At 38.0% G+C, this 27,502-nt stretch overlaps 1 protein-coding gene across 1 annotated transcript in view; it reads right to left on the bottom strand.

Annotated features, from left to right (window-relative positions):
* Positions 1-27,502, bottom strand: part of IPO5 (importin 5) — a 42,168-nt gene that overhangs the window by 14,344 nt on the left and 322 nt on the right. Inside the window, exons 2-16 of the mRNA XM_041423369.1 lie at positions 22,626-22,706; positions 17,078-17,270; positions 16,476-16,578; positions 16,154-16,250; positions 15,027-15,131; positions 11,712-11,834; positions 11,503-11,623; positions 7,978-8,065; positions 4,773-4,879; positions 2,294-2,418; positions 2,115-2,204; positions 1,853-2,026; positions 1,406-1,624; positions 854-937; positions 5-137 (exon numbers count right to left, since the gene is read on the bottom strand). Of these exons, the coding sequence (XP_041279303.1) occupies positions 5-137; positions 854-937; positions 1,406-1,624; positions 1,853-2,026; positions 2,115-2,204; positions 2,294-2,418; positions 4,773-4,879; positions 7,978-8,065; positions 11,503-11,623; positions 11,712-11,834; positions 15,027-15,131; positions 16,154-16,250; positions 16,476-16,578; positions 17,078-17,270; positions 22,626-22,706 (1,843 nt within the window). The remainder of the gene's footprint in view (positions 1-4; positions 138-853; positions 938-1,405; positions 1,625-1,852; positions 2,027-2,114; positions 2,205-2,293; positions 2,419-4,772; positions 4,880-7,977; positions 8,066-11,502; positions 11,624-11,711; positions 11,835-15,026; positions 15,132-16,153; positions 16,251-16,475; positions 16,579-17,077; positions 17,271-22,625; positions 22,707-27,502) is intronic.

Below are 27,502 nucleotides of genomic sequence, written 5' to 3'. Positions count from 1 at the left end.
CTACTGTCTAAAAGAGCTACTTCAGGTTTAATGGATGCAGTCTTCATTAAAGGTCCCATGACAACAGGAAGATACTGCTGAAATTCCTTTCCAAGAATTTTACACATTCTGGCCCATGCAGAGATCATGTAAGAAATCTAGAAGAGAGAAGGCAGAATTTTCAAGTTCCACATTTTATTTTAATGCATATTTAAAAGGAAAGCGTGAAGGAAATACATTACACAATAGGACTTTGCAAAAGAATTTGTCAGCAGTCCCTAAAGCTTATTTCAAAGAGAAGTAATCCAATATGCAATCCACACAAAAATGCATCTTCAAAAGACATTCCAAGTCTAACAACACCTTGGCAGCACCTCTGACTGAAGTTGCTATACATGTAAAAATGCGATAGTGTAAGATTCATGATTGCCTTGCAAGTGCCTGTTCTAAAAAAATACTTTTTTTTCCTGAAATATTTCCCAGATTTGAACAGTACTACCAAGCCATGTTCCTAAAAATGGTAAAATAGAGCAAAAAGTAAAAAAGGGTGCAGTACTGTGTTTTCAGAGGAGTATTTGTTTTCAAATATACAAGTTAAAATAGCTCTCTGCTCATTAGAGCAGCTGCTTAACAAGTCTTGTTGATCTATTTATAAGAAGGCAACAGCAAGCTCAAATTTCTTCTGCAAATATAGGTCCTGGAAGTCTCATTTCCTAACCATGCATCTGTGAAAGATTCTAGGGCCATCTCAATGTCAAGTTTTGTAAGACAGGCTAGACAACTAGCCTGAAAGGCCAAGGAGGGGGCAGAAACATCATGTATACAAGGAATGTTTTTAATACCAACGAGCTACAGAGACACAATTTTCACATACCTGTGGATCATCATCTTCTAGATCACTGAAGTCTGTTTGTGTCTTCAATAACAGCTGCATTACATCTGATGCATCCTGCATAAACTAGACACAGGAAACAACTACATTTTTAAAGGCAAATTAAGATGCTACTTCTCAGAGACTTAAATGCTCACTTAAATTAAACTTTTTTCAGGTACCCACATACAAAACTAAGTTCCCTTTGAAATGCATACATTTTGCCCCTGACACTGCCTAAAAGTGATGCTGTGTCATTTTAATTAAAGAAAAAAAAATCACCAAAAAAAAAAACCTCAAAGGAAGAAAAAATTTTTGCTTTCAACATTTTTCAGTGTGACAAGAATTACTTAAGCTACAGTAAGATTCTCTTGCAAATTTGTGAACCTAACCAGCAACACAGTCACCTCAGAAATGGAAACAAAGACAAGCATAAAAATCAGCAACAATATAGCTGTATTTTTAACAAGTGAGTATATTAATTCAGCGCTAATACCACAAAAAATAAAGGCATTATAAAGTGTATTTAGACCATTCTATAAAATCTAAGCTCACCTTTTCTTTGCCAACAGCAAGACCAATTAGACTGATGCATTCAATAGTCTTTCCTCGTAGAAGTCTTAATTCCTTCTGAACAGCATTTTCAACAATGTGTTTTAAGGAGGGCATAAATAAATCATAGTAGGGAACAAACTTCTCCTCCACCGTATCTGCAACTGATGCAATTGAAGTCACAACTTGCTCCAGAACTAGCTTAGTGCCTTTCTGTATCAACTTGGAAAGAAGAAGAATAAAGTGTTATATATTAAAAGCACACATTTTACTTAAAAGCCTGCCAAATGTAAAAATCTGCTTTTGCACATATGCTAATTCTCATCGGTTTAGACCAACACCAGCAGATATGTGTACTGGCTCATTTCTGAGGTCTTAGTTCAGCTATACTTATTCTGCTAATGTGACAAGGCTACCCCTCCATCAAATAATTTGTTTAGTGTATTATACCTCTTGTAATTTTATCACCATAATGGAATGAAGATGCTTCACTAGATTATCCAAATACGGAATAAGCAGTGACTTGGGACAATCTTCAGTGAAGTTTATGAGTGCTGCAGCTGCATGGGCTTGAACACGCTGGCTGCCTTGATCCTCCATGGTTTGAAGAAGAGCTCCTATCACCTGAAAAAGAAATACTACTTTTCAGACAACAAGTTTCTGAAGGGGACGTAATTTTACCACTTGTTTTCCCTACTACTTTAATACTTGCCTTCTCATGAAATTTCTTTTGAAACCCAGGTGCAAAGTCAGTTGCCATTTGTCCAACAGCGTTACAAGCGGCGTATCTTACTCTGGGATGCTGAAAAAGTATTCCCATTGAACAGTTAACAAGCAGTCACAAGAGCAGAAATGAAAACATTTTGATATAATTACTAGAACAATACTCACAGGATCCTGAAGGAATAGCAAAACGAAATTAACTATTTCATTTAAAATTCCCTCCATCTGTTGGTGGCAACCTTCTCCGATGGCAGAGAGTGCCATCAAGCCAGCGTGCCTGTACTTCCAGTCAGCTACAGAAGAGTGAAAATGAAGTGTTACTCATTTTGGAAACTACCAAGGACCACAAAGATTAATCACCTTTTCTTTGCAGAGGCTAGGGGACAGAGGAGGAAGCAGAGTGAAGAACAAGAGATGGAAGGGAAGTTAATGCATCTACTTGATTTGTTAAATGCATTTCCATTTCCCTCATACATACTTCTAGAGATGCACAGAAAATTGAGTGTCTAATCCAGGCCAAATCCAGACCTAGAAAAAATAATTCTTAACTGCTGATACAAGTACATACATAGTACTAATACCTGGAAACAGCATTTTAATTAAATGAGCTGATCAGGCAAACATCAAGACAGTATTTTTAGTATTTTTATTTCCCTCTCCCCCATCTTTTTTTCTCTTTTAGTATCATCGGAATAGTCCATATCTTCCTCAAGAAAAAGGTCTAATGACCCAAACAGTATCTGAATTTAAAACAAATAAATGACTGGTATTAAACTTTCCAGCAGTCTTCTCAAGGCTGTAGGAACAGCAACATTCCACTTACGATGTAAACTTTCCCCACCTTCAAGTCATATTAGCTTATTCTCAGAATAGTGAGTATTGTTGAAATGTATCTTTCATGCCCCTCTCTCTTTATTTTGAGTAACATGTGAGAAACTCCAATTTCTTTTCTTTCTTTTTTATAAAAATCTTTCTCTGTGCTAGAAATCATTGGGATTACAGAAGAGAAAGCCACAGGAATAAACAGGTTTACCAAATGACCTGTGGGAAAGGCATGTTACAGAACTTATCTCCCAAAATAGCTCAGTATTTCGTTATTGCTAATAACATTTTACATTCCTGGAATGAAGAACATCACAGTTCAGAGCAGTAGAATCCTGACACTCAAGCTTCTGTCTGACCAGGATGCGATGAAGTATCATCTTGACAGAAGGTACAACAGAAAGGCAGCAGTTTATTTTGTGCTATTTCAGTTCATTAGATGTTCCTAGTTAAGCCTACACATCATCACCCCCACTGCATTACTGTTAGCACGTATTCCAAACTTGAAATTAATGAATCTACAAAATGAAACACCATCTTCTTTGGACCATCTGGCCACTCAATCGAAACTCCAAAGCCTTAAATTATTATTTCAACAAATAATTGTAAGAAAGAGGGGATAGGAGAAGGAAAAGTTTGACTTCTGAGAGTTCTGTCAATGTTTTAACCGAAGTGTCTTCATCTTTCCTCCCAAATCCCTACCAGGGAGAGCTACAGCAACATCTTAATTTCCCTCTTCCAAAGAGTATTAATGGTTATGGACAGCTCTGACCCACAAGAAAACAAGCATCAGGCATGAATTGCATGACCTCCCCTTCACAGGAGTCAGGTCTTTCAGTGATTATTAGACTCTACACTTCTCTGAATGTACTACAAAATTAGCTAGTTGCTAGCCTAGAAGCTACCATCACTGAGTCAGATTAGTTCATTTCATTAATAAAACTTTATTTAAAAAAAAAATATAAACCTTTAATTCCAAACAGTCTTTGTAAGTGTTTACACACAGCAGGTGCTACCTTGAGTAGCCCTCTGTTCCATACCCAAAATGCTAACAGCCTTTTCTGGACTGGGTTTTAAACCAAGAAGGCAGAAATAATACCCAGAACTTCTGCATTATCTTCTACTCCAAAGGCTCAAATCACAGGTCAAGTGAAAGAACTTGAAAGCAATGCACAGTATTTTTTGTATCATTGGCTGAGCAGGCATTACAGGTATTTTAAGAGGAAATTAAGCATACAAAACAACTGATAAGAATATACAGAAACACCTCATGAAACAAGTATTAAAGTCAGCACACCAAATAGACAGACAGCCTACCAATGACCTCAGTCCATCAAATTCCAGGGGGACAAAAAAATCAGCTTTTCCTCTATGAACAGTAACATATTAAAATTTCACTTAAATGCAGCACTTCTGAAGAAGCAAAACCACTGAGGTACAGAAAAACAGGTGGCACTTGAGACAAACAAGGTAGTGTGAGGGTCTGTTTAGGGATTTAGAGAGAATATTCTGCAATAGAAAAACCCCAAGTCTTCCCTTGTTTTTATGTAATTCCCAGTGTTTTAAAAAAAACGTTTTTATGACATCTCTGCTCAGCTGTTCATGTACCAGAAAAAGTGTTGTAATACACTCTATGTAAGTTTAATAAATCAGTCTAAGTATAAAATTTCAAGTTCACAGCATTTACAGCTTTTGCTGCTGCCATCAAAAGTGGAAATGTATAATGACACATCAAGTACCTAAACACAAAGACTTAAAGAGGTATTGAAGTTCCTGGAAAGCACAGAATTGTTAAAAAATAATAAAAGAAAATGCAGCTACTTACGATTCTGAAGCATTTGCATAATATGTTCTTTAATCATAGGCAAAACAAGTTTCCCTCCAAGGCCACATGCCATCCTGTCCAGTGCACTCTCACCAGCCACTGCATTGCTAAATATCGATTACACAAATATCAGTGGTTTGATATCTACAATAAAACAAGCAGTCCAACAGAGAGCTCTTCCCTGCAGTTCTAGTCTTCATACTTTTGTCATCTGAAGACATAAGCCTCTTTAAGTAAATAAACCATACCCAAATTTAAAAACACACACACCAGTCACAAAATGGTTATTTACTATTCACTGAGACATTTGTTATCTGCAGGCCACTGATTACGTCTGCTACCAAAGAAACTTGAGTCTTACTAGCACTAGGTCCAAAGGTACAGACTGAATTTCACAGCAGTTACATACACCCAGAAAGGTGAAACTAAATTTGCAATGAATGAATAATGTTGGCCATTCCTTTTTGTCACAAGAACATAAACCAATTCAGACTTGCTATGATTTAGCAGAATTCAAACTTTGGCACACCAGAGACCTTTCTTGGATGGCTGTACTCAGCAGCATGGTCTCTTGTCAATGACTCGGGCAGAAAACACCCAGTCCAGGTGAGGAATTTGTGACTCTTGGCCAGTTACAGAAGTTAAAATAGCCCAACATTATCTGTGCAAAGTGATTTGTTCCACCGAATGGAATTATTCCCTACAAAAAAGCAAGAAAGTTTCTAGGACACAGATAACTACTGTTACAGTCTGTGTATGGCTGGCAGTGTGGTAACTCAAGGTTATTACGTCCATCCTAGACATCCACAATGATGAAAACGTTGAGTAATGGTGCATAAAGGGATCAATCTCCCCTTTCTTTAAAGTTTCAGTCAGTTGGGCCAGAAACAGTCCTCATATTACTATGCTTGCATCCCCAAGTCTTGTTACGAACTATAAATAATCTAGAAACTCACAAGCTGTGAACAAAGGTGATTGTGAAACGATATTGACAGCATGGTATTTGTTCCTCAGATTGGTCATGTTCAAATAGACACATCACCAGCAGGACAATAGAGCATGGGCACACAGGGTTAAACTGGAGCAAACTCATTAAAGTTAACAGCAGCTTGCATCTGAAATTCCATTCCTTGAGCTTTTTTCCCACCATTAATTCACACATTCAGCCTCAAGAAACAAAGATAGTTTATCTAGAAAAATGACCACACATCTTCCTCTAATGTTCACAAGACTTTTGCCAAGAAAAGAGGAAGTCGGATTAATCTTTTCCTCATTTAGAATTTCACTCCTTTATAAAGCTGAAGCAACAAAAAAATGGAAATGCTAAAGTATTCCCTGCTGCTTTTGTGTGGGCTGACTCATATCCCCATTCATCAGATCTGAACACACCCTAACTAGGGCGAAGCCCAGTGATCTTTAGCCTGTTCCTGGGTCTGCACAAAAATTTCAGTCTTCTTATGAAGCTACAAAACTTGAGCACCAGGAGATGTTAGCATACACATCAGCCACTGAGCTCTCCACAAAGGTGAGCTTCAATGGTGGGAAGCACACAGCAGCACCAGGAGTGACCCTGCTAAAAGAGAAAGTGCCCTCACACACACGATCACCAGAGACCAGCTCATGTGCAATAGTTTGTGTCTGAGCCTCAAGCTCTCCTATTACTTCGAGGGCCAAAGGAGCTCCTTCAGGCTAAGGCTGTTGAGCATAACTTGTTTTCTGATCTGTGCTCACTCTACTTGTGACTTCTAACAAAGAAAAGGAAAATTTTCTTTACAAAATCCATAGGCAGCTAAGCTGTATCTTAAAGAACAAAGTTACTCTGCTGACAATAAAGAGAAAATGACATGCCTCAAGTGCATGATTCAGCATACTTACTAAGCTGCCTAGAGCAAGCCATCTGAATAAATTTCCACACCCTGAAAGGCTTGATAAGGATATGAACTTGAATATTCTATTCCCCCTTGAAATTTTATTGACTGAAAAGATTCAAATACTTAACAAACCTGAATGCAATGGTGGTGTCTGACACCTGTATAGCAAAATTTCAGCACTCAGGAAACAGGTTAAAAGGGTATGGTCTACCATGTGAGGGAGAGAAGAAAGGACAGCTCACTTTCAATTTCATAATCAAAGGGAAGTAAAAAGATAATTTCAAGTAAGGCAAAGATTAAATGGATTATTCCATAAATTCCTATGTGTCAGTTCTACAGGTGTCTTTACATGCCTGCTATCTATTAGAAGCTGTTTTACAGCTCAGGGTAAAAGAGTATCTCTTTATTGTCTATTTTCCTACGAAGATCTCTAAGTGTTCTGAGATAAATTGTCTCAAAACACTAATTACATCTGAGTCTGGATGAGCCAGGTATGTCAAAGAAGTGTCTAGACTGGTAAATGAACATCCATGTCTTTACAGAAGTGTGGAGATAGTTACCTCCTACACCTATTTCTGCTTCCTTCCACTTCACTCTAACAGCAGCTGGACAAGAATAAATGTAACAGGATGCTGTATGCAAACCACTGTTTTAGTAAAAAGTTGGAGCAAGCTACAAAGCATGTAGGAATAAGCAAATCCAAATGACTGGACATCTTTAAACCTTTCTTGCCTAACACACAACAAGATAAGCTATTGCCAGCCATACCAAGGGATGTAAAATAATAGCAAAATTGTAGTATTTTTGGACTAGGTGAAATCCAACAAGGAATTCTGCCATGTATAATGACATCCTTCCAAGGTCATCTTTTTTTGAAAACAACACATTTTCAAGGGCATAGATACAGAAAAATACAAAGACATTGGTTGTGGATAATTAAACAGGTCAATATGTTTCAACATGGCTTCCAGCTAACTTCAGGATTAGCCTTCAATTTAGAGGATTAGGAGGCACTGACTTCTGAACTGAGTAATATAAATGACAGAAAAAACAAAAGCTAAAGGCTTTGAAAAGCTACAACAGTACAAAACAGCAAACATGGGGACACGCAACTTGTCTAATTACAACAAATATGGAAACTGAAATAATTTACTTCCTTGCTGAACACTGCCTAAGTAACCTACATATAAACTGCTCATGACTGAAGGAACAAAATTACAATAGTTTTTTGAATAAAGAAAAAGTAATGACTACAGGCATTTGCATTCTGCACTTCAAATGTGCCTTTAGCCACAGCCTTGATAAAACATTGAAACAACTGGTTTCATAATTACCTGTCAAAATCATCATCTGCAAGCTCATCTGCATTTGCCCAATCTTCATCTTCTTCCAAGTCAACCATCATTGCTAACATCTGAGGAACTGAAAAAAACCAGCTTTAAACTCAGTCTGATCTCTTAAAATAGATTCTCAAATGAAAAGTATGAATTTCAAGTTTTCTCATTTCAAAAATTTTTGAAGAAAACCAGCTTTTCTTCCAGTAGCAGACGGTCAGGTCTGTCAAACTGCATTAGCCAATAATCCAGAACTGATTGCCACAGAAGTACTTCCAGAACATTCAAATTGAGAGTAAAAATCTTGTGTATAACTTACCAAAACTCAAAAATTTTTCGTAGATCATGACAATTATAAAAAGCAAATTCCTTAATAAAGTCTATATTCGTGAAAGAGTTAAAAACAGTATTATACACCTTAATAACTCTTATATACTTTCTTAATTTTCCTGAAACTTTGACATCATCTTTCGAACATTTACTAATGAAAGAGACTATTAATTAAGAATACTACTGAACCCTTAGTTTTATTAGCATAATAAATTTTGTTACCTATTTATACAGTGGTTGCTTAGCATAAAGCTTTTCTCTTACAATGAGACCATGGTTTAGAACCTGAGATTTCCTTTTTCCCACCTAATGCAAATTTTTCTTTTGTATAATGAACATATCTTGCACATTCTAATCCACCAGTTTTCTTCTTCCACCTCTGTAGACTGCCCATTCTTCTCATTCTAAGTCTTTATAGAGAATATTACACAATCTCTATCACAGCATTAAACTACTATGCAATCAGCATCAGCTATTCTTACCAGTTCTCACAGGAGGAAGGAGCACAGTGGTTTGTCTGCTCTAAGTCTACCAGTTGCTGTGCCCTTCAGAAGCACAAGGGATGAAAAGTCTACCTTGTACTTCCAGAGCAAAGTAAGGGGCTCTTAAGCACTTCTTTAGTCCGTACTACACACCAATCACTTAGAGCAGTTTGAATTTACTATTGTTTATGCAACAAAGTATCACTTCGACCTGGAAACAAAATGTTTCAGACAAATACTCAACCTTTGACCTTTAACAATCTTTTTAGCACAGCCTACCACGCATCTTGAAGACAGCTACCACAGGTAACTGCCCTTTACAGCAACCTACCTGAAAAACTAGTAGGAATCTAGTAACTGTTCATGCTGCTAGTGAGATTGACTGGAACTGATCAAGTATACTGCAACTGCTGAATTTCATAATACACCTACACTACTGTAATCTACCACAGAGACAACACCCTAAGCAAACTCACCACCACGTATCTGGACAGATGAGAAACTTCTGGTCAACTGATGACAGAAAAAAATATTGCTCACTGATAGCACTGTAGATCAAGTATCAAGAAAATATCAAATTATGGATTTATTTGCTTGATGTGAGTATGTACTTTCAGACAGAAACTATTCTATGACTACAAAAACCTCCAGAGGGCTCTTATGTACTATCAAGATAACTTAACACACACTATGGTCTCTCTAGCATGATGCCCACATGTCAGTTTTATATACACTGATTAGACCTCAAAAACTGCCAAAGTCCAGAAGATTTTCAGACACAGACACACGTAAGTACACACAGCAAAAGCATGGTTTGTCACAAAAGCTAAGGAATACAGAAGACAAACATCATCAAACATAAATGCTCTGTGGCTCCAAAAAGTCATGTCAGTGTTTGTTGCTAATAACAAAAAAGGCTGAGAACACACTCATCCAACACACTCTGGCCATCATTATGTCTAGAACCTACAATTTCTTGCTTCTTCTTAATGTTTTGCATGAATGTGGCTGCCAGGAAGTGTAATTTCAGAGTTTTTAAAAAAACGTAGAGCGTGCATAGAAATTACAACATTGTCCCAACAAGCCCTCAACATTTAATTACTGCTAATATATAGACTCTTACAAACAAGTTAAGCATAAGCCCACTAAGCCTGCTTCTTATCAGAGCAATAAAACTCTCTGCAATCCTGTGAGCTCAAGAAGGGAAGTCTTAATCTAAGTGGACTCCTGAGCAGCTAACCAGCAGAGGACACACGTTCCTAAACCAGCACTGTGCTCAGTAAAACCAGCACAGGATGATAACTTTGCCCAAGTCCCAGTGCTAGTTGTGAGTATCAAGTGATCTAGCAACTTCTCCATTGAATGAAAACAGAAAGCCTTTTAAACTAAGATACAAAGCCAAGACAAAAACAGTCCTTTTTTGCTACCTTTTTATCATTCCCTGAACACAACTGCTTTACCAGTTCTGCAAAATAAATGTCTTTCTCCTTAATGATACATTAATAATAAGACTAATTTCACAATGAATTGCAAATGAAAGGCACTTCTTTCCCATATGGTCCTTTATCTTAATAGAAGTATTTCATTCCTAAACAGCAAGTAGCAATCCAAAATAACAGGAATACATTCTAAAGAGGTAAGAGGTACTTCTCTCCTGAACAAATAAGAAGCTTGTAATGATGTGGGGTCAGCAAGTGTCAAGCGTTAATAATTCCAACAAGCTACAGGATGGAGGGAAAATAGAGCGTTCTGAAAATTTACAGACTCCAAAATATGTTCTAAAGAACCTCTTCTTTAAAAAACTATTCTACTAGCAAACAAAACTTCTCATCAATATTTTAACACTTAAGCCAAGCAGATTCAGTTTGCAACATTTTCCAACAGTAGTTTTATAATTTTAGAGCCATCTATACAACTTTCCTTATGCTAAGCACACAGAAAAATTGTAGTATTTTTGAGCTGAGCACACAGCAAAAGTTACCTTTTATGCAAGTTTCAGAAAACAAGCAAGAATTTAGACAAACACAAGTATGACAGGGAGGGAAAAGCAGGCTACACTGCTGTGCCAGGGCCCTGATCTAGTCAAGGAAAAGGTTTAAAATGCAAAGAAATGCCAGTGCAAACAGCACTGATGCTGGAGCTGCCCAGAAGATATTTGTTTTTAGTACTTCAAATAATAATGCATGATTTTAAAAGTGCCTCTTTAAAGACTTTACCATCCACATGTGAAATAGACTAATTAGATTATTTCTATGTATTTATCCCAGCACCTGATTTTTTAATTCACAGCTTTAACTTACCACTACTGCTCAACATGCATGCTGAATTCCTTCAGTCTTGACTTGCCAGCACCGCAGAGTATCTGGCCTACATACCAAACTCCAAATGTAGAACTTCAGAACTAAATGCTGGTTTTTTGTTACAGTAAAATTTTCCCAAGCCAGCTGAAAAGCATGCAAGTAGTTTTCCTTGGAAACATCTAGTAAGAGTCCACTGTATTCAAATTTTTGGTGCTGCATAGGCACGGATTAATTTATGAAGAGTTATAACAGGAAGAGGGTTACTCCATTAGGTGACACTGAATTGAGTTTTCTGAAGCTACGCGCCCCAGCAAACTCTAAGTTAGATGTGGTTTTGCCACTGACCAACAGCAAAGTCGATTTAATTTGTAAAAGAAGACTGTTTCTACAAAGAAAATGAGGAAAATACTTACTGGCTTGTGCAATAATATTTGTATGCCTCCTCAGCATAGCAGCAGCAGTTTCTGACAAGGCCACAATTACTTCAAGTGCCAACTGACGCTGCATGTTACTGAGACTGGCATCTCCACACAACTACAACCCAAAAGATTAGAGCAGATGGTTAGAACAGAGGTTTTGGGGTGGAAAAAATGATTCTTGAAAAAAACACTCCTAGCTTTACCTTCAGGGTTAGCTGCAAAGTAGCTTCTAAATGTGGTCGTAAATACTTAGGAACAGAATCTGCAATTTCTACAAGGGATTTCAGAACAGAATCATCATTTTGGTAGCAGGAATCATTTAGAGCCTATAAAAAGATAAGATGGAGATAAGATTAAATAAAAACAAACAACATTATGAATAGGACCAGTGTTACAGAAGGAATTTCATTAGTTGTATTCTTGTTTCTCTGAACAGTCTCATTTGGCATTAGTAGCTAAATAGCCAAAGCCTGAGGCCACAAGAACTGACCAGAGTAAACTTTTTGTTAAAACTGATGCTTCTAAAAATGAACTAGCTGATTCCAGCAGATACAAGAAGATAAGAATCAAGCAGACAATTCCAAGAGAATGAAGTAACTTCATCAGAAGGTCAGTTCTGCAACAGTGAAAACCAGTGAGAAATCAAGAGACCACCAACCAGAACTAAGTGGCCGGGGACTGGGCCATCAGTGGCACACGTACAAATGAGAGACATGAATTGGGGTAGGGGTCCCTCTCTGGAGGCACCAGCTCAAGCTGTAACCTGAGAACTAACAGAACACAATTAATCAGAAGCCTTCACTCCAACTCTCAGCAGGATCCCAGAGCCAGACCCTGCTATGGTGACCTCTGTGCATAAGTCCATAACAGGATACTATGCAGCATCCAAAACTACAAATTTTCTACAACTAAGTTATAGCTCACAATGTTAAAATCTAACACTGCAGACAATCAGAAAGAATTAAGGTCACACATCAGAGGTTCCAACACGCAAAATCACTGGGTTCTGACAACAACTTCAAAATCCATTTAAAAGTACGCAACTCTGCCTGAATTCAAGAAGGAAAATGAGCCTAACTTCCCTTTTGCCTGTTACGTGAGAAAAGTTTTGAATAGGTTATGCTTATAATCACCAGGAACCACAAGATTAAAGAGGTTTTTTCCAGACATGCCTCCAGAGTCACCAAATTAAAGCAGACCTTTCAGCCTTCAGTCACAGACATTGAAAAGAGAAAAAGAAATCAAGCTTTTTGCAACTATCTTTCCTAACCCATATCCACATTCTGAAAAGTAATTTAAAACTTTTAACTGATCAGGATGATATTTTACTGCCAAACCAGAACACTGTTACTCAATGGTGTTAGAATCCAGAAGGAAACAAAGCTCCAAAGAAAAAAGTCTTTACACTCACTTCTGAGATTTTGAAAGGAATTTTCATTAGCAAAGTAATTTATGTCTTCCTAATGTTGAAACATTTTTTCAAGTGAGTAACTAAATAATTTTTACTATTTAATTCTATAATTCAACATTTTTGATAATGGCACTTATATAACCCACACTTTCAAAACAGAAGCATCATCTTCTAGTACCAAAAATGTTCTGGGAAAAAAAAAATTTGTCATGTTTAAGGACTTTTGGTCTAATAGCTATAACACTCTGATTCTCTCAAAGGACAATAATATTTACTGGAATTTTCTTCAAAACTGTATTTTATATCAATTGCAACTCTGACAGTTTTTTAAAGCAAGAGTGGTTTTCTGAAGAAAGCAGCTTGAAATGAAAAGTGGGCCCTAAAAGGCAAAAGCACTTTCCTGTAGTATCAAACAACGTCCAAGGAAGTCAATGAAGTTCTATTTGCTTTTGCCTCCCTTTGCAACAGAAATCTTTGGGTAAAAGTTTCAACTGTCAGTTTTGAAAGTTCAACTTCCAGCAGTACCATTATAGATCTTGTACTGAAAGTACTGACATGCCAAGTCAGAATTTTATTTTTACTTTTTCTACCATGTCAGTGTTTCAACAAAATTAATTTCAACAGCAACAAAAAAAGCATCCAACTGTCTCCAAAGGTCACTCACCACTATTCTAACACATTCCTATTTATAAACTCAGATATTCATATCCATCTTGTGTTACCACAGCCAGAAAATCTAGTTCTTCTTGCAGTAAGTATTTTAAAAAGACAGATTTCATAGCACAGCTCTGTGCTCTGCATTAGCAAAAGAAAGCTTGAAAATGCAAGCCAAGTACATGTGTTGTTACAGTGTCTAAGTAGTATAAGAGTAGCATTGAAAGTTACAGCACACAGAGTGGGCTATTAGCCCAAAATCTAAAACTCACACACTATTTAACTGCCACACATCAAGACAAATGGTATGACCACCCCAAACCCTGCCTTGCCCCCACATACACAGTACTGTAAGTAGCCAAGGTCCTCTTAGGCAGTTACAACTTTTAAACAACAAAATTGTTACTGACAGAGGCATGGACAGGGACTAACCACCAAACAGAGACCTCAATATCAAACACTTATACACACTACAGCCCATTTTCAAGTTCAGATGATTTGGATAAATTCCTCTCAGTTTGCACTTAAAATCAAGCAGAATTCCATCAGTTGCAGATGCCAGTAGATTTGGCAAAATTTTTCTTCAGCTTGCCAGAAAGCACATGCAGTTTACAGCTCACACTGTCAACAAGAACCTGCTGTTCTGACTGTAGTGAGAAGTCTGCCTTTAATGTAAATTGAGCCCAATTTAAAATCACCAGACGTTCACTTCCTGCGTTATCACAGGTACTTAGCTGCTTCCACTGTTTCTTGATATAGAAAGGGAAGTGTACTGTGAATTTTTCACCCTTCAGAGCCCAAAACATTTCTGTCTCTGGTTTGGTTTACAATAGGCTTCTCTGCAAATGTAGATAACCTTACACTAGAATTCAACTTTTGCTCAAACTCATCCATCCAAGAGATCTAATCCAGCCTCAGAAACTACATGAAGCTTAAAATCGCATTTTATTTACAATTTCCTAATTTATCAAACAATAAAGATAATTTCTACAGACTTTTGTTTTCAGTCTGAGAATCTATGTTCAGAATAATTCTATGCTTTCCTCTAAAGTGAAGAGATACAGGATATCACAAGTCCATGAATTGCCCAATCACAGATTACTTCAAATCTCAGGATAGCCCATATTTGTATTTCAATACCATGGTTAATTTAAAAGCTGTATGATTTTGACCTATATACCTTACAAAGAATTTTAACTCATTTATCTCTGTAACACTGTTTAAGATGATCAGCACTGAGCAACTTTCCTTAAAACCCTATCAATTATCCTCTATTTGCAAAATTCCTTATTAGTCTCCACTTCATCTCGCTGGCAACTGCTGTCTGGCTAAAAGGGTCAGTTAATTCCGGCCTCAGCAAAAATTCACCAATTCACAGACCAATAACTTACATTTGTATATAGTCAATAGAGACAGTAACGGCACATTAAGTGTAACTTGTTTGGTTTCTTACCTGCAAGATTCCAGGTAGCAAGTCTGCAAAATGTTTAAGAAGGGGAGCATTGAGCTCATTAGCAAGCACAAATGCAGCTGCAGCTCTAGCAGACAAAGTCTTGATCTAAAAGACATGATTGAAGAAATAAATGTGGGAAACTAGTACTGAAACATGCCTCTGTTAGTTTTTAACATGGAATTTTAAATTTTACTTCAAATTAAGGTAAAGTGATAAAGAAGACCTACAGCATCTACATTGTCTACAATACAAAAAATTTATCATAAGAGATGGCAAGTAGTCCCTAGTTTTGCTTTTTCTTTTAGTGGTTTTCATTTAATGAAAGAGGAAAAAACCCTATTGTTTTCAACTTCTATCAAAACTTCAAATGTGCATGCAAGTGTCAGTCTCATTTTTCAAGAAGTGTGATCTAAGTGTTTAAGACATTCCTCTTTAAAGACATGACTTGTGGTACTTTAGAAAATGTTATTCAGTCTACTTTCAAAGGTCAGAAAAAGTAATCCTTGGGGGAGCAGAAAACTGAACCCATATATCACAGCAGGGTTTCCTATCCTTGCCCAGCATTTTCCATAACAAGAGAAACATTTTCAAAGTACAATTCTCTGCACAAATCAATTAATCTGAAGCCTTCCAGAAAAGCAAGGCTTGCTTATACACCCTTAGAGCAAAACATGCACAAACAGTTCAAGGAGCTGTTGTATATTCAGAATTTTGAGACGTACCATGTACCATCTACATACAAATACTGTACCTAGAGACACAACAGACTTACACTGTTAAACAGAAAGGCCAGAAAGAGAATTTAACATGGAGTTTCTGACCCCTCAGTGCTGCTGGCTAAAACCCCATCTGCCTGGGGCCACTGCAACTGGATTTCTCCAAGCATAACTAGGGAAGAATCTAGGCCTAAGCAACGCAGATATGAGCAGCCAGTCAGCTTCAGGACTACAAAAGAGTCTGAGCCTTTGTTTTGCAGCAGGCACAGTCAAAACTCTGCATGTACATAATTTTCAGGTAATGCAATTCTCTGGTTGAAATCTATGGTTTAACCTTTATGTTTGCGACTACTGCGCCGAGTTTCTATGCTCAGACCATACTAAAATCCCAAAAGAACATAAAGGTCTTACTGAGGGATGCTCCTGATCTTGCATACACTGAACCAGCATTCTCTTAATGACATCCAAATAGTGTTGCTGTTGATTCCCAAAAATCCCAGGAAAATTCCTAAGGAAAAGACCAAAACATTAATAAAAATTCATACAAGTTAAGGTTAAACTACTATTTCAAACTTATCCATTATTTAAATTACAGATTGTAACTGTACATGTTTAAGTAAGCCACAATACAAGAAAATAAATGAAATAAATATGATTGCTAGTTAATTACATTGTGACAGTTTTTCTTTCATTTTCAGACATGATTAGGCTATCCTACAAAAATGTAGCTTACCAGAAAATATGTAGAGCAGCCTCACGCAGTCCCACATTCTGAGAGCTGACAGAGTCAAATAAGAACTTCAGAACTTCTGGCCACTGGTTGTTGCCATCTTCATCTACATTTAACACAACAAAGTTTTAGGATATGCAAACTTCAGAATGGTGAGATATCAGTGGTGCAGGAAAACCAATCATCACTGACTCCCTGATGTGAAGATGCGCCTAAGTCACAATGTAAAATATTGCAAAATGTTTAATCTACAAACACTCCATAACAGAAGATGATTTCTGTTTACTGCTATATAGCAGCACTCAAAAAAAAAGAAACTGATGCAATGTTCAGCACAATTCATGACAATTTACACAAAACTGGATTTATAAACCTTAATACAATCTCATCTAAACTTGAGCAATTTAAAAGGCAGCGTTTAAGAATCTTATTTTCATCTGGTCAAGGATAGTGTACACAAATATTAGGTTCTATTATAAGCCAGGGAATCAGTTAGCATATCACACGCAAACGTCTAAGCAGGACTAGAGAACAAGAGATACAAATACAACCGCTATCAATACGTAAACATTTTACTACAGTATCAATTTATATAAATAAAGTACCTATTAAATTCCTGGCCAATTCAGCGACTATGTCACATATTTTCTTTCTCATAGTGGACTGCACTTCTAACTGAATAAAGAGCAGCAATTCACTCTTGACTGACGTCTGATCCTCAGGTGACAAAGCTGGATAAACTTCTTCAAACGCAGATGACAACAGGCGGCGCAGAAGGACAGCTGCCATCTGCCGAGCCTGTTAAGGAGAAGTGTGTGTGTTAAAGTGTTTGACACGGCAATCATGCTCCTACAAGGGAACATCGACATCATGCTTCCAAATGACACTTCCATTGTGGAGACTTCTTTGGTGAATGGCACACCTCTCAAGCAACAGATGACAATTATGATAGTGAAAAAAAACCATAGTAAAGAAACATCAGCTTACAATCACGTTTCTGACAATTACAGCCCTTCAAGGAAATAATGACAGTACTGAGGTATTCAGGTTTTTTCTATAGCAGAACTTCAGAAATATTTTGTGGCAAGTTAAGAACTTAGCTGTGCCATTGAAAGATCTTTCTATTTTAAACGGCCTAATGAAGTCATTATAATCCAGACAGGTTTTTCTGGATTAAAAAGTGACTTATTGGGGCAATTTTGTCAGATAATTAACCTGTAAACCCTCCTTCACGTTCTCAAACAATTAACCCAAATCCAAGTCAAAACAGCTTTCAGTGTTTTGCAGGCCTATGATGAAACTCTTTCCTTTAAACTTGAACGTAAGCACAGGAACCTCAAAACCATGTATTACAATTTTGTATCCTTTATGTGTACAACTATTTTACAACAGTATCATTTACATATCCATATTCATTTACAACTGTATAAGAACTAGAAGCAAAAAATACAGTAATTCAAAATTAATAGAGCAACACAGGTAGTAAAGGCAAAAAGACACATGAAGCTCTCTGAATAACTTAATAGAATATTCATCAATTGGTGTTTAAGGACACACACAGTAATTAATAATCACCACCCAAACTTCTAAAGTTTAACACATGTAACAAAACCTTATGTGTGCTACATTTCCACAAAAAAATCCACTCGATTTTTTCCTAAGATATTCTTATTTAATGTGCACATCAATGACAGTTTAATTTACAAGCCTTTGAAATTCAAAACTGTTCAATGAGCAGCAAAAATAATCAATTCAAATTTCTCAATAATGTTACTATGACATAACCTATAGATGTGAAACACAAACTGCTGCAAAGTGTCAATTTCTAACATATCCTGTAAATATCAGGTATTGCTAAAACATCACCCAAGGTACTATTCTTATGTTCTGCAGTCTCCAAACTCACTGTCTTTTTCTAAACGACCCAGCTCTCTTCTGTACAGCTAAAGGTAGTGCACACAAAGTGTCTCTGTACCAGCAGAAGGAAAGGACTAGAACTGGACCCAACTCTTTCATCATTCCTTATCTCCTCCTCACCATCTCCAGTGGGGACTAAGGCCACAACATTTGTAAGATTACCTCTTCCCTAGCAGATTTGAGGAAGGCAGCAGGTGAACAGTCACAGTGCCCACCTGTGCTGTAGCTCCCATCAGAAGCAAAGATTCTCTAGCAACAGACTGTCATATGGGGAATGTGAGTTCAGAAGGATGTTCTTCTCCCACTGCCTGTGGGAATCTCACTAACAGTGTGTCCAAAAACTTTCATAGCGCTGCAATATAAGGGCATATTTCCTTCTCCCATCCTTTGGAGCACCAATATTGGGAAAGATTAAATTTTTCCTCATTAGTATGATAAACTTACATAGAAATGCCTTGAGTGGGGAGCAAGTTCACTGGGAGTAAACAGGGCACAAACTCTGGTATTGTTTTCCCTTACTCAAGGCATTGTGTTACAGTGAGGATTTCCTGACACCTGATAATGACTGAACTCACATTTTATTATATTCTTTCATGAAGTACTAACAGGTGGACAGACAGGAAATAAAGATGAAGACTACATGCTTTATGAAAACAAGGATAAGAATTTCCAGCTCTGAAGAATTTAAAATATTAGAATACTGATAAACAGACTGATTGCAAAGAAAAAACACCAGTAGTAAGGCATACAGAAAGACACAAGACCAGCACTACACAAATTATCTCCTGGTTATAGTTACTAGCTTAGGAAAAAAACAATCCCCAAAATCTCTAAAGCAAATTCCAGTTTTAAGGACTGATGAGCTACTGACTTCTAATAATAAAAAATGGCATCTTTTCCTCAGCAGATATTCACTTACATAGGAAAACTATCATTGTCAATTTAATTATGACAAACATGGCTGAATTAATGGCACCTCCAGGGATATTTCTTCTACTCTAAGAAAGAATATATGTATTTTTCACACACACCCCAAAGATTCTTTTATGTTTAAGTATTTCAAAATATGTACTAAATAAGCATTTTAAAATTCTGCAATTTAGTAGCAATAGCTTTTAATAAGGAGAGGAACAATATAAAGTGTACATCCCCAAAGAAGAAATTCCAGCTGCCAATGAAGCATAAAGAGAGCACATTTTTCCCAGCATTGGGTCTTCTGCATGTCTAAATTACTGAGATGCTCACATACAACTAAAGTGTTACAGTTATTAATATAAAAAGTAGTCATAATACTCAAATTTCAACATACTGCTTCTGATTAGTAGAATTTATAGTGTGTTGAAAATGTTTTAGCATTTTAGGGATGATGGCAATAAAGCACAAGAAGAAAATCAATTTGCTGAGCAGGGCAGCAGCAGAATTACAAGCAGAAATCTGGGATGCCATGCTCTCCACTGATATTCAAAGCATCCATGTAACCCTACATATTTTATAAGAAAAAGTTTAGCTATCTTGTGTAGCACTGTCACACTGAATTTTACTTTTGTTTTATTGCTCAAGTCCTCAAGGAGGAAAACATGCAGGATGGAAGTAAAGAACATTTAGCACATGGTTCAAAGATGGACTTGCACACTGTCATTCAGAGATCTAGTCCTATGTGGAATTCAAAGCACAAAGTGTCCAAGATCCAGAGACAACTCAAAGGCAGAACTGTGGTGCATCCGTGGGCTGCCTTCCTTCCCAAAGGCTAAACTGGAAGCTGTCCATAACAGCAGTCTTCAAACTAAGAAATGCATCCCTTCAGGTGACAATATGGACAGAGGTCTGGGAGAGGTCAGGGCCCTCCAAGAAGGCTGTGAGTACAGCAGAAACAGTTTTACAGAGCATTTGTTATTTTACTGGTCATCTGTAAATCAGGACACAATCAAAACCTGCCAATCCAGAGTTAACCAAGAAAAAACAAACACAGGGGAAAATGCAGAACTTCTGCTCCTCTCAAGGATTTATGTGGAAAATCAAAACTGCGAAGTAACAGCCTAAAATATTTAATATTTAACAAATAAAATAAATCTATTCAACTGTGAATATATATCACCTTTCTGTACAGCCCTTTAAAATGCAGTTGCATAGAAAGTAGTCTTAATTTCATAACAGTGAGACCACAAGTGCAGGAAGTAAGGACAAGCCCCTCCTCAGACTGAGGTGTACAAACACGCACATCACCTGGCACAGAAGAGCTCTAACTGCTAAATCAGATGCTTCCCTCCACTTCTGTGACAGTGTCACTTTGCTATTAGGAAAGTATGAAATAAGAAGAGAGGAAAGAGGTGAGTATTTCCATAGTTTAGGCATCTGGTTAGGAGAAAACCAGTCAAAAGAGTTATTCCAAATCTAGCTTAATGGCATTTTCTGTCAAATACAAGGGGTACTTGGCAGCAGGATCTACATCCCTGTTTCTCCATTTAAATGCCAAAACTACTGGGTTGCAGGGGCAGGACTTCCACAATTGCTGTCTGAATAGTCCTACAAAACTTATACTCTCTACAACACAGACACCCAACTCATACGAATAGGATGGGGTATTTTCTTCAGCATAGTTTTCCTGCAAGGAGGTAAAGCAATACAAAGGCTTCAAGATGAAGAGGGATCTGAACCCAGCTTTCACACAGCCTGGGCAAGGCACATTTAAAGTTCTGAAGCTCCTTCCAGCATCCTGTGTTTGGTGGCACTGGTGCATTTAATGTGCTCTGAGGACACACACCAGGCCCAAAGCTCTATCCACTGGTGACATGTAATATTCTGCTCAGCATTTGGATTTCTATAAAACATATGCAGAAACTACCTGTTGATACCAGCACCATATTAAACATGCACAGAATGCTTCCCAGCATATGCAGTGTTTATATGCAGCGTTTAGACTGAGCATGGGGATTACTTCACTTAGGCTCTAATTAGTCTACTAAGTAGCTGGATTTACAGGGAAGAGGTTATAGGTTTTATTAATCAGGATTTTTTGAGTCCAGCACCTAATACTTACTTATGGTAGGAGCTAACATTTAAACCTTTCTTTGATTAATCCATTGGTAAAGTTAAATATCAAGATATTCTACAAATGTTAGCCTTTGATGTCTTTGGCAAGAGTAACTATAGATGAAAAGTTTTTTTTTGTACTTTGCAAGTCAGAATCCAAGTCATTGGCAAGATTCATAAGTTTCACACTGGGCTATTTCCTTAGCTGATGTAAAGGGTATAAAATCAGCAAACACATGAAACAAGTATTTATTTATACTTTGTAGTAACACTGCTCTACAGTTTTCTATCATTTGAAACATCCCAGAGGAGCAAAAAGGAAAAGTAGATACCTCATGCAACCAGTTGCTAGTATATTGAAGGAGTTTGTCAGAAGAACACAACATTGTAGATTGATAAGCATCAGTATGAGTAAACTGATACTTTCTTAGCATTAAAAAGCACAAATGGCAACTAACTCTAAATTGAATACAGTCTGCCAGAAGAGACTGTTATCCATAGAGAAAAAGCACACTTATGCTCTTCTAATATTCTTCAGAAATTGTTTAAGTGACTCTAGAATTTGTAATACTTTGAAAGTTTAGTAGTTCTTTGCTGTGCATATCCAAGTGAATAATGGTTTTACCAGTAAGTACTTTAACTGATTGCTAAAATTGTGAGCCTTTCAAAACTAAGGAGTAACTAAAAGGCACCCTTACTTTATGCCCAGATTAAAAAAAAATGTATAATGTTTAGACTACTCTCCACTTATTCCATAATACTACCAGATGACTTAAGAAGCACTCTAAGTTTCAGACAATACACAAGTTTAATATGTTTAGGCACAGGACTCCAAGTAGAAATCACTTCTCAACTGTAACTTGAAGAAACATGACAGTAGGTCACATATCAGTTATACATTTAATGGAAAATAACACTCATTAAGCAAAGCACTCAACAGAAAACAATGGAGAGTCAAGCAGTCGTTTATGAAAAAACTATTCCTGAAACTAAATATCCTGCACCACAAAGTCTCAGCTAGTGAATTAGGCATGCAACAATCAAGACAAAAAGAAGAGTGATCCCTTTACAAATGTGCAGTAAATTAAGAGCTTCAGTTAACACCAAACTTGGCCATTTATCCCAAAATGATCAGCACTGATTTCTTCCCCTCTTCTCCAAAGTCCCCTTGAAAATCTGCAAAAATCCAAGGTTATTGAGCCATACCTCCTCGGGAGTAGCATTGTTCCTGATTGCCTGCAGGAGGTAAGTGATCTTTGATGGGCCTGGAATAGTCTCGTAGGTCTCCTGCAGAAAAAGAGATGCAGCTCATTGTAAACATTTATTAGAAAGCATGTGTTAAGCATTAATATGAACTCACCTTTTAAAACAACATCAGTATCTATCCAATTTAAAAAAAATAACATAGCAGAAAAAAGAAATTAAAACTTATAAAAATAAAAATGTATGACCTACTTTAAAATTATGAGTAAAATATTAGTTATCTGGTAAGATCTGCCATATTGGAATGATCTACATATGCATGACTGGCCACTTAGGCGATTAGTTACAAAATATAAATAGAACAAAAACTCATAGAAATACAACATACACCAAACATGTCCTACTGGGAATCCATCATAGCTTTTATCATATTGAAGAATTAAGAACTCTGGAAGCCTGAGACCAAGCACAGACAAATGTATAGTCCAAAAATTGGATCAGTTCTGGTTTTGAAACTTTTTAAAACTTCGACAATGTTATGTGGCAGCCACAAGTCTCAACCACACATTCTGAATAAGAATGTCTTATTTTTAAACTCCTGCCTGAATTTCAGAAAGAGAAGCTAGTTAGTCTCCTCCTTAGGAAAACCCTCTTAACAAAATGAGAAATTTACTAAGTTCAGTTACATTCTTTTACATGCTTCTGGCGTGCATTTTATACATGTTTCCTTTTTAAATTATATTGTTACTTAGAATCTAGAGTGAAAACACAGCAAAACAACTTTTGCTATCCAAAACATGGTATATAGGTGCATTTTGAAACAACTAAAAAAAATTAAACCTATGTAGGTAGGAGCAGCAGAATCACAAGCTAACTAGCAACCCCTTAAAACATCCAGAAATAGTTCTACACTTAGTAACTCTGAGTTACTTTTTGTCATCAATCTTGAAGATTAATTACTTCACCCTTTCCAAATATTCATTATCCCATCCTGAACTCAAGGAATGAGCCTGTTCTGCAAAGCTCAGGTTCATTTCTATCAGTTCTCTGCCTGCCTACTTCTTATTTCCAACTCTGCAGTAGCTCCTTCCAGTACTCTAACAAACTCTTACACACCTTGACAGGATACCTGCTATTGTCAATTAAGCAGTTTTGCATTTAATATTAGACATATTCTTCCTTCTGCACCTGCTTCCTAGTAGGCCTTCTTCAAAAAGTGAATCTGCATTTCATATTCTCTCTAGTTGCCAACATACACTCACAGTCAATGAGACTGAATCCCCAATGAATCCCTGCACTTAATCTAATCATTTCATGGAGACTGCAAAATTAAATGAGGTTTAGGGTCAGAATAGAAAGTCTTTGTCAGGTTAACCTCTTCCATGAATGTATATATCTATACTGCACTGTTCTCTTCAAATCCAAAAACTAATACAGAAACACAATGGCTCCCTAAACCCAGGCCCAGAACAGACTTGTTACGCTTTCACAGACAGCTGAAGCACAGTAAAGGCTGGCTTCCCTCATGTCAATTCTGATAACCATAAAATTCTATTTTGAGTTGTTTGTTTAACTCACTAAAAATGGCAGCAACCTAAGCAGTTGTTCAATGGCATAACTCTGTCAATTCTGCAAACTGGATTCAAAGGATGCTAAAGCCAAGGGGCATAAGGAATACATGGCCAAACACAGAACCTTCCCTGTGGGCTGGTGGGAGACTTTGCTGGCCTTACCCATCTTACTACCAGTCTTGCCTACACTCTTAACTATGTAGCTGGAACCTGCTACATCTTACTGTATTCTTTAAGTTTGCAATTAGTTCCCCAGTTATCTTATGCAGAAGTACGAATTTCTCACACACCATGACCAACTTTCATAACGTGCAAGAAAGTATCTATCATCGACACTTGCTACTCATGTTCTCCTAAACCTGAGAAATGCTTTTAAAAAGAGCATAAAATCACCAAAACACAGTAAATAAAAGTTTTCCTATTAGAAGACAGACAAACAAGTAAGAAGACAGGTTTTTATACTCAACAGACAACATTCCAGGATGGATAGTAAAATAAATCAACCAGATTTCAGCCAACTAGTCAGGTTAAGTTATGAGCATGCTAGCTCATACACACAATCACAGAATGTTTTGGGCTGGAAGGGACATTAAAGAACATCTAGTTCTAAACCCTCTGCCATGGGCAGGGATACCTTCCACTAGACCAGGTTACTCAAAGCCCCAGCCACCCTAGACGTAAATACTTCCAAGAATGGGGCATTATAGCTTTTCTGGACCTGTTCCAGTGCCTCAACACCTTCACAGTAAATAATTTATTCCAGGTATCTAATCTAAACCTGCCCTCCTCAAGTTTAAAGCCATTGCCCCTTGTCCTATCACTGCATGCCTTTGTAAAAGCCACTCTCCACCTTTCCTGCAGGTCCCCTTTAGGTACTTGAAGACGCTCTAACGTGCCTCCAGTCTTCTCCAGGCTGAACAACCCCAGCTGTCTCAGGCTGCCTTTCACAGGAGAGCTGTTCAGACCCTCTGACCATCTTTGTGACCCTGCCCTGGGCCCACTTCAACAGGTCCATGTCCTTCTTGTGTTACGGGCCACAGGCAGACACAGTACCCCAGTGGGGTCTCACAAGAGCAGACTGTACACATCTACTCAGTTTGGAGTCATCAGGCTTCCTTCCTCACCCTTTTTTTAAAAAACATCTTTTACTACAATCCTCCCAAACAGGATATGACTCTACATCTCCACCAAGCTCACTCTTGAGCTGAACACCCCTCATTCTCATTTCAATGGCCAGACCTATTTGGAATAACCTGCTTAGTCTGCTTAGGTCCCTGTCTATCCATTTCTCATTCTGACTGGTTTTCACTAGACACAAATGAAAACCTGCTATTCAATTTATCTGCAGTTATTTGGATCCTTTATGTATTCAATATTACCTTCCAACAGTAAGTTAACTTTGAAAAACTGATTGGACTACGCCAATGTTTAAAACCAAGTATGAGTCCTGTATGATTTTAGGAAGCAAATATTTTAAAGGTTATGCAATACTTTTATCCAAAAAAATCTTACTTCAAAGAATATATAATTTAAGTCAGTCTAGCTACTCTGTAGAGACAGATTTGTGTTTCTAGGTGAAAGTTCATTAACCCACCACGAAGACTAAGTAGGGTTCTTCACAGCCATGCATGGTGGAAAAATGAGAAACAGGCTTAAATTAAAAAAGGAGGTTCAGTCTGGAAGAGGTCCCGATCTCTCTGTCCTAATGAGGACAAATCAAGCAGGAGTGAGTAACTCAAAGAGCTTGTGCAGTCTCCATTCTTAGAGGTTTTCAAGAGTCAGCAGGACAAAGCCCCGAGTGACCTGATCTGACCTGATAGCTGACACTGCTTTGAGCACGGCAGACCTCCTGAGGACCCTTCCACTCTGAAGGATGCGAAACCATAAAATAATTTGCAGCGCACCTTGGAAATATTCAGAAACTAATGCCAAATTCAGTGCAGATAAATAAGTAAAAAGTTATATTATTCCTTGCATCTTTATAGGAAACTAACAGACTTGAAAAGCTTGGTATCTATCATGCCAATTAGGGTTTCTTATTCTGATTGACCATGGTGCGTACGTAATAAATAAATACATACTTATGAAGAGTAAAAAGAACTCCAACTCATTTTCAAGCAAGTTTCTGACAAAACATACCAGTTTTAAGAATCTAAGCTTTAGAGTTCTTACCCAACGTTTTATTTCATAGGCATTGTGACATAAATGAACAGCGAACTTGCTTTGTTACAATTCCAATAAAGTTCAAAATTTTTTAGAAATGTTTTTACGTCATATGTAGGCAATTGAGAAGAGAAAAATTCAGCTCCGAGGGAATGGCCTCCACTGCAGCTCTATGTTCAGGAATGTGAGAATAATTCTTGCTGACTCTAGAAAAGTGCAGCTATCAATACCGAACTTCACTAGCTTTCTAAAAATGCACGTCTCCCCTCCTTCTCACTCTGGATTCATATTTGAGGAATTTTCACTGCAGCATCAGGAATAATGGTTTTTATTCTTCCCCAAACAATGCGCTGAACTCTGCTGACCGCTGGAGTGATGAGAGCGATAAAAGACCCGACGCAGCCATGCAGCGGGAATTCATGCTAAACCTAGACGCTGGTATTTAATTCAACGGGAGAGATTCCCCACCAGGCTTGACAATGGAGCCTTAAGCATGTCAGAGAGAAAGAATTAACGTGGCTTAGCCGCCACAAAGAATTTCAGCTGAAACAACATGTCTGAAAACTTTTTGCTGATAACAAGAGAAACTCAGCATATTGAAAACACTTCTTTTGGGTTAAATACTTCTTAGCTGACGAAACACTTGAACACATACAGGGCCGTTCCGAAAAGTTAAAAAACCAAACTCCTGTGTGGCAACAGAGAAGGACCTCGGTCCCGCTCCTGCCGGCCAAGCTGGGGCGGGGGCACGGAGCCCGTGCGAGGGCCGCTTCGGGAGCGCACACAACAGCGCTTCCATCGCCAGGCTCCCGCTCTGACCTCCTTCGGGAGCCGCCTCCGCTCCCGAGCCACCGAGAGCCGGCCCCCACACGCCGCTGCCGCCACCGGCTTGTGGCCCCCCCTGCGCGGCGGGGCCGCGCTCCGTCACGCCGGGCGGCTCAGGCGGAGCCAGCCATGGGCAACGGGGACAAGCAGCCCCTGGCGACGGTCCCACACGGGCCACGGGGGGGGCGGCCTCGAGGCGAGCGAGGGGCGAGAGCGGCGCCGGACACGCCGGGGCGGGCGCCGAGGGGAGTAACGGGACCCTTCGCGCCCTGACGGGCCAAGGGCCGGCGCGGGCCCTGCGCCCGCCAGGCAAAACGGCCG

This window comes from Onychostruthus taczanowskii, unplaced genomic scaffold (assembly GCF_017590055.1).
Source record: "Onychostruthus taczanowskii isolate IOZ18803 unplaced genomic scaffold, ASM1759005v1 scaffold77, whole genome shotgun sequence".
Classification (NCBI taxonomy): Eukaryota; Metazoa; Chordata; class Aves; order Passeriformes; family Passeridae; genus Onychostruthus; species Onychostruthus taczanowskii.
This window is presented reverse-complemented; position numbering and strand designations above follow the sequence as displayed.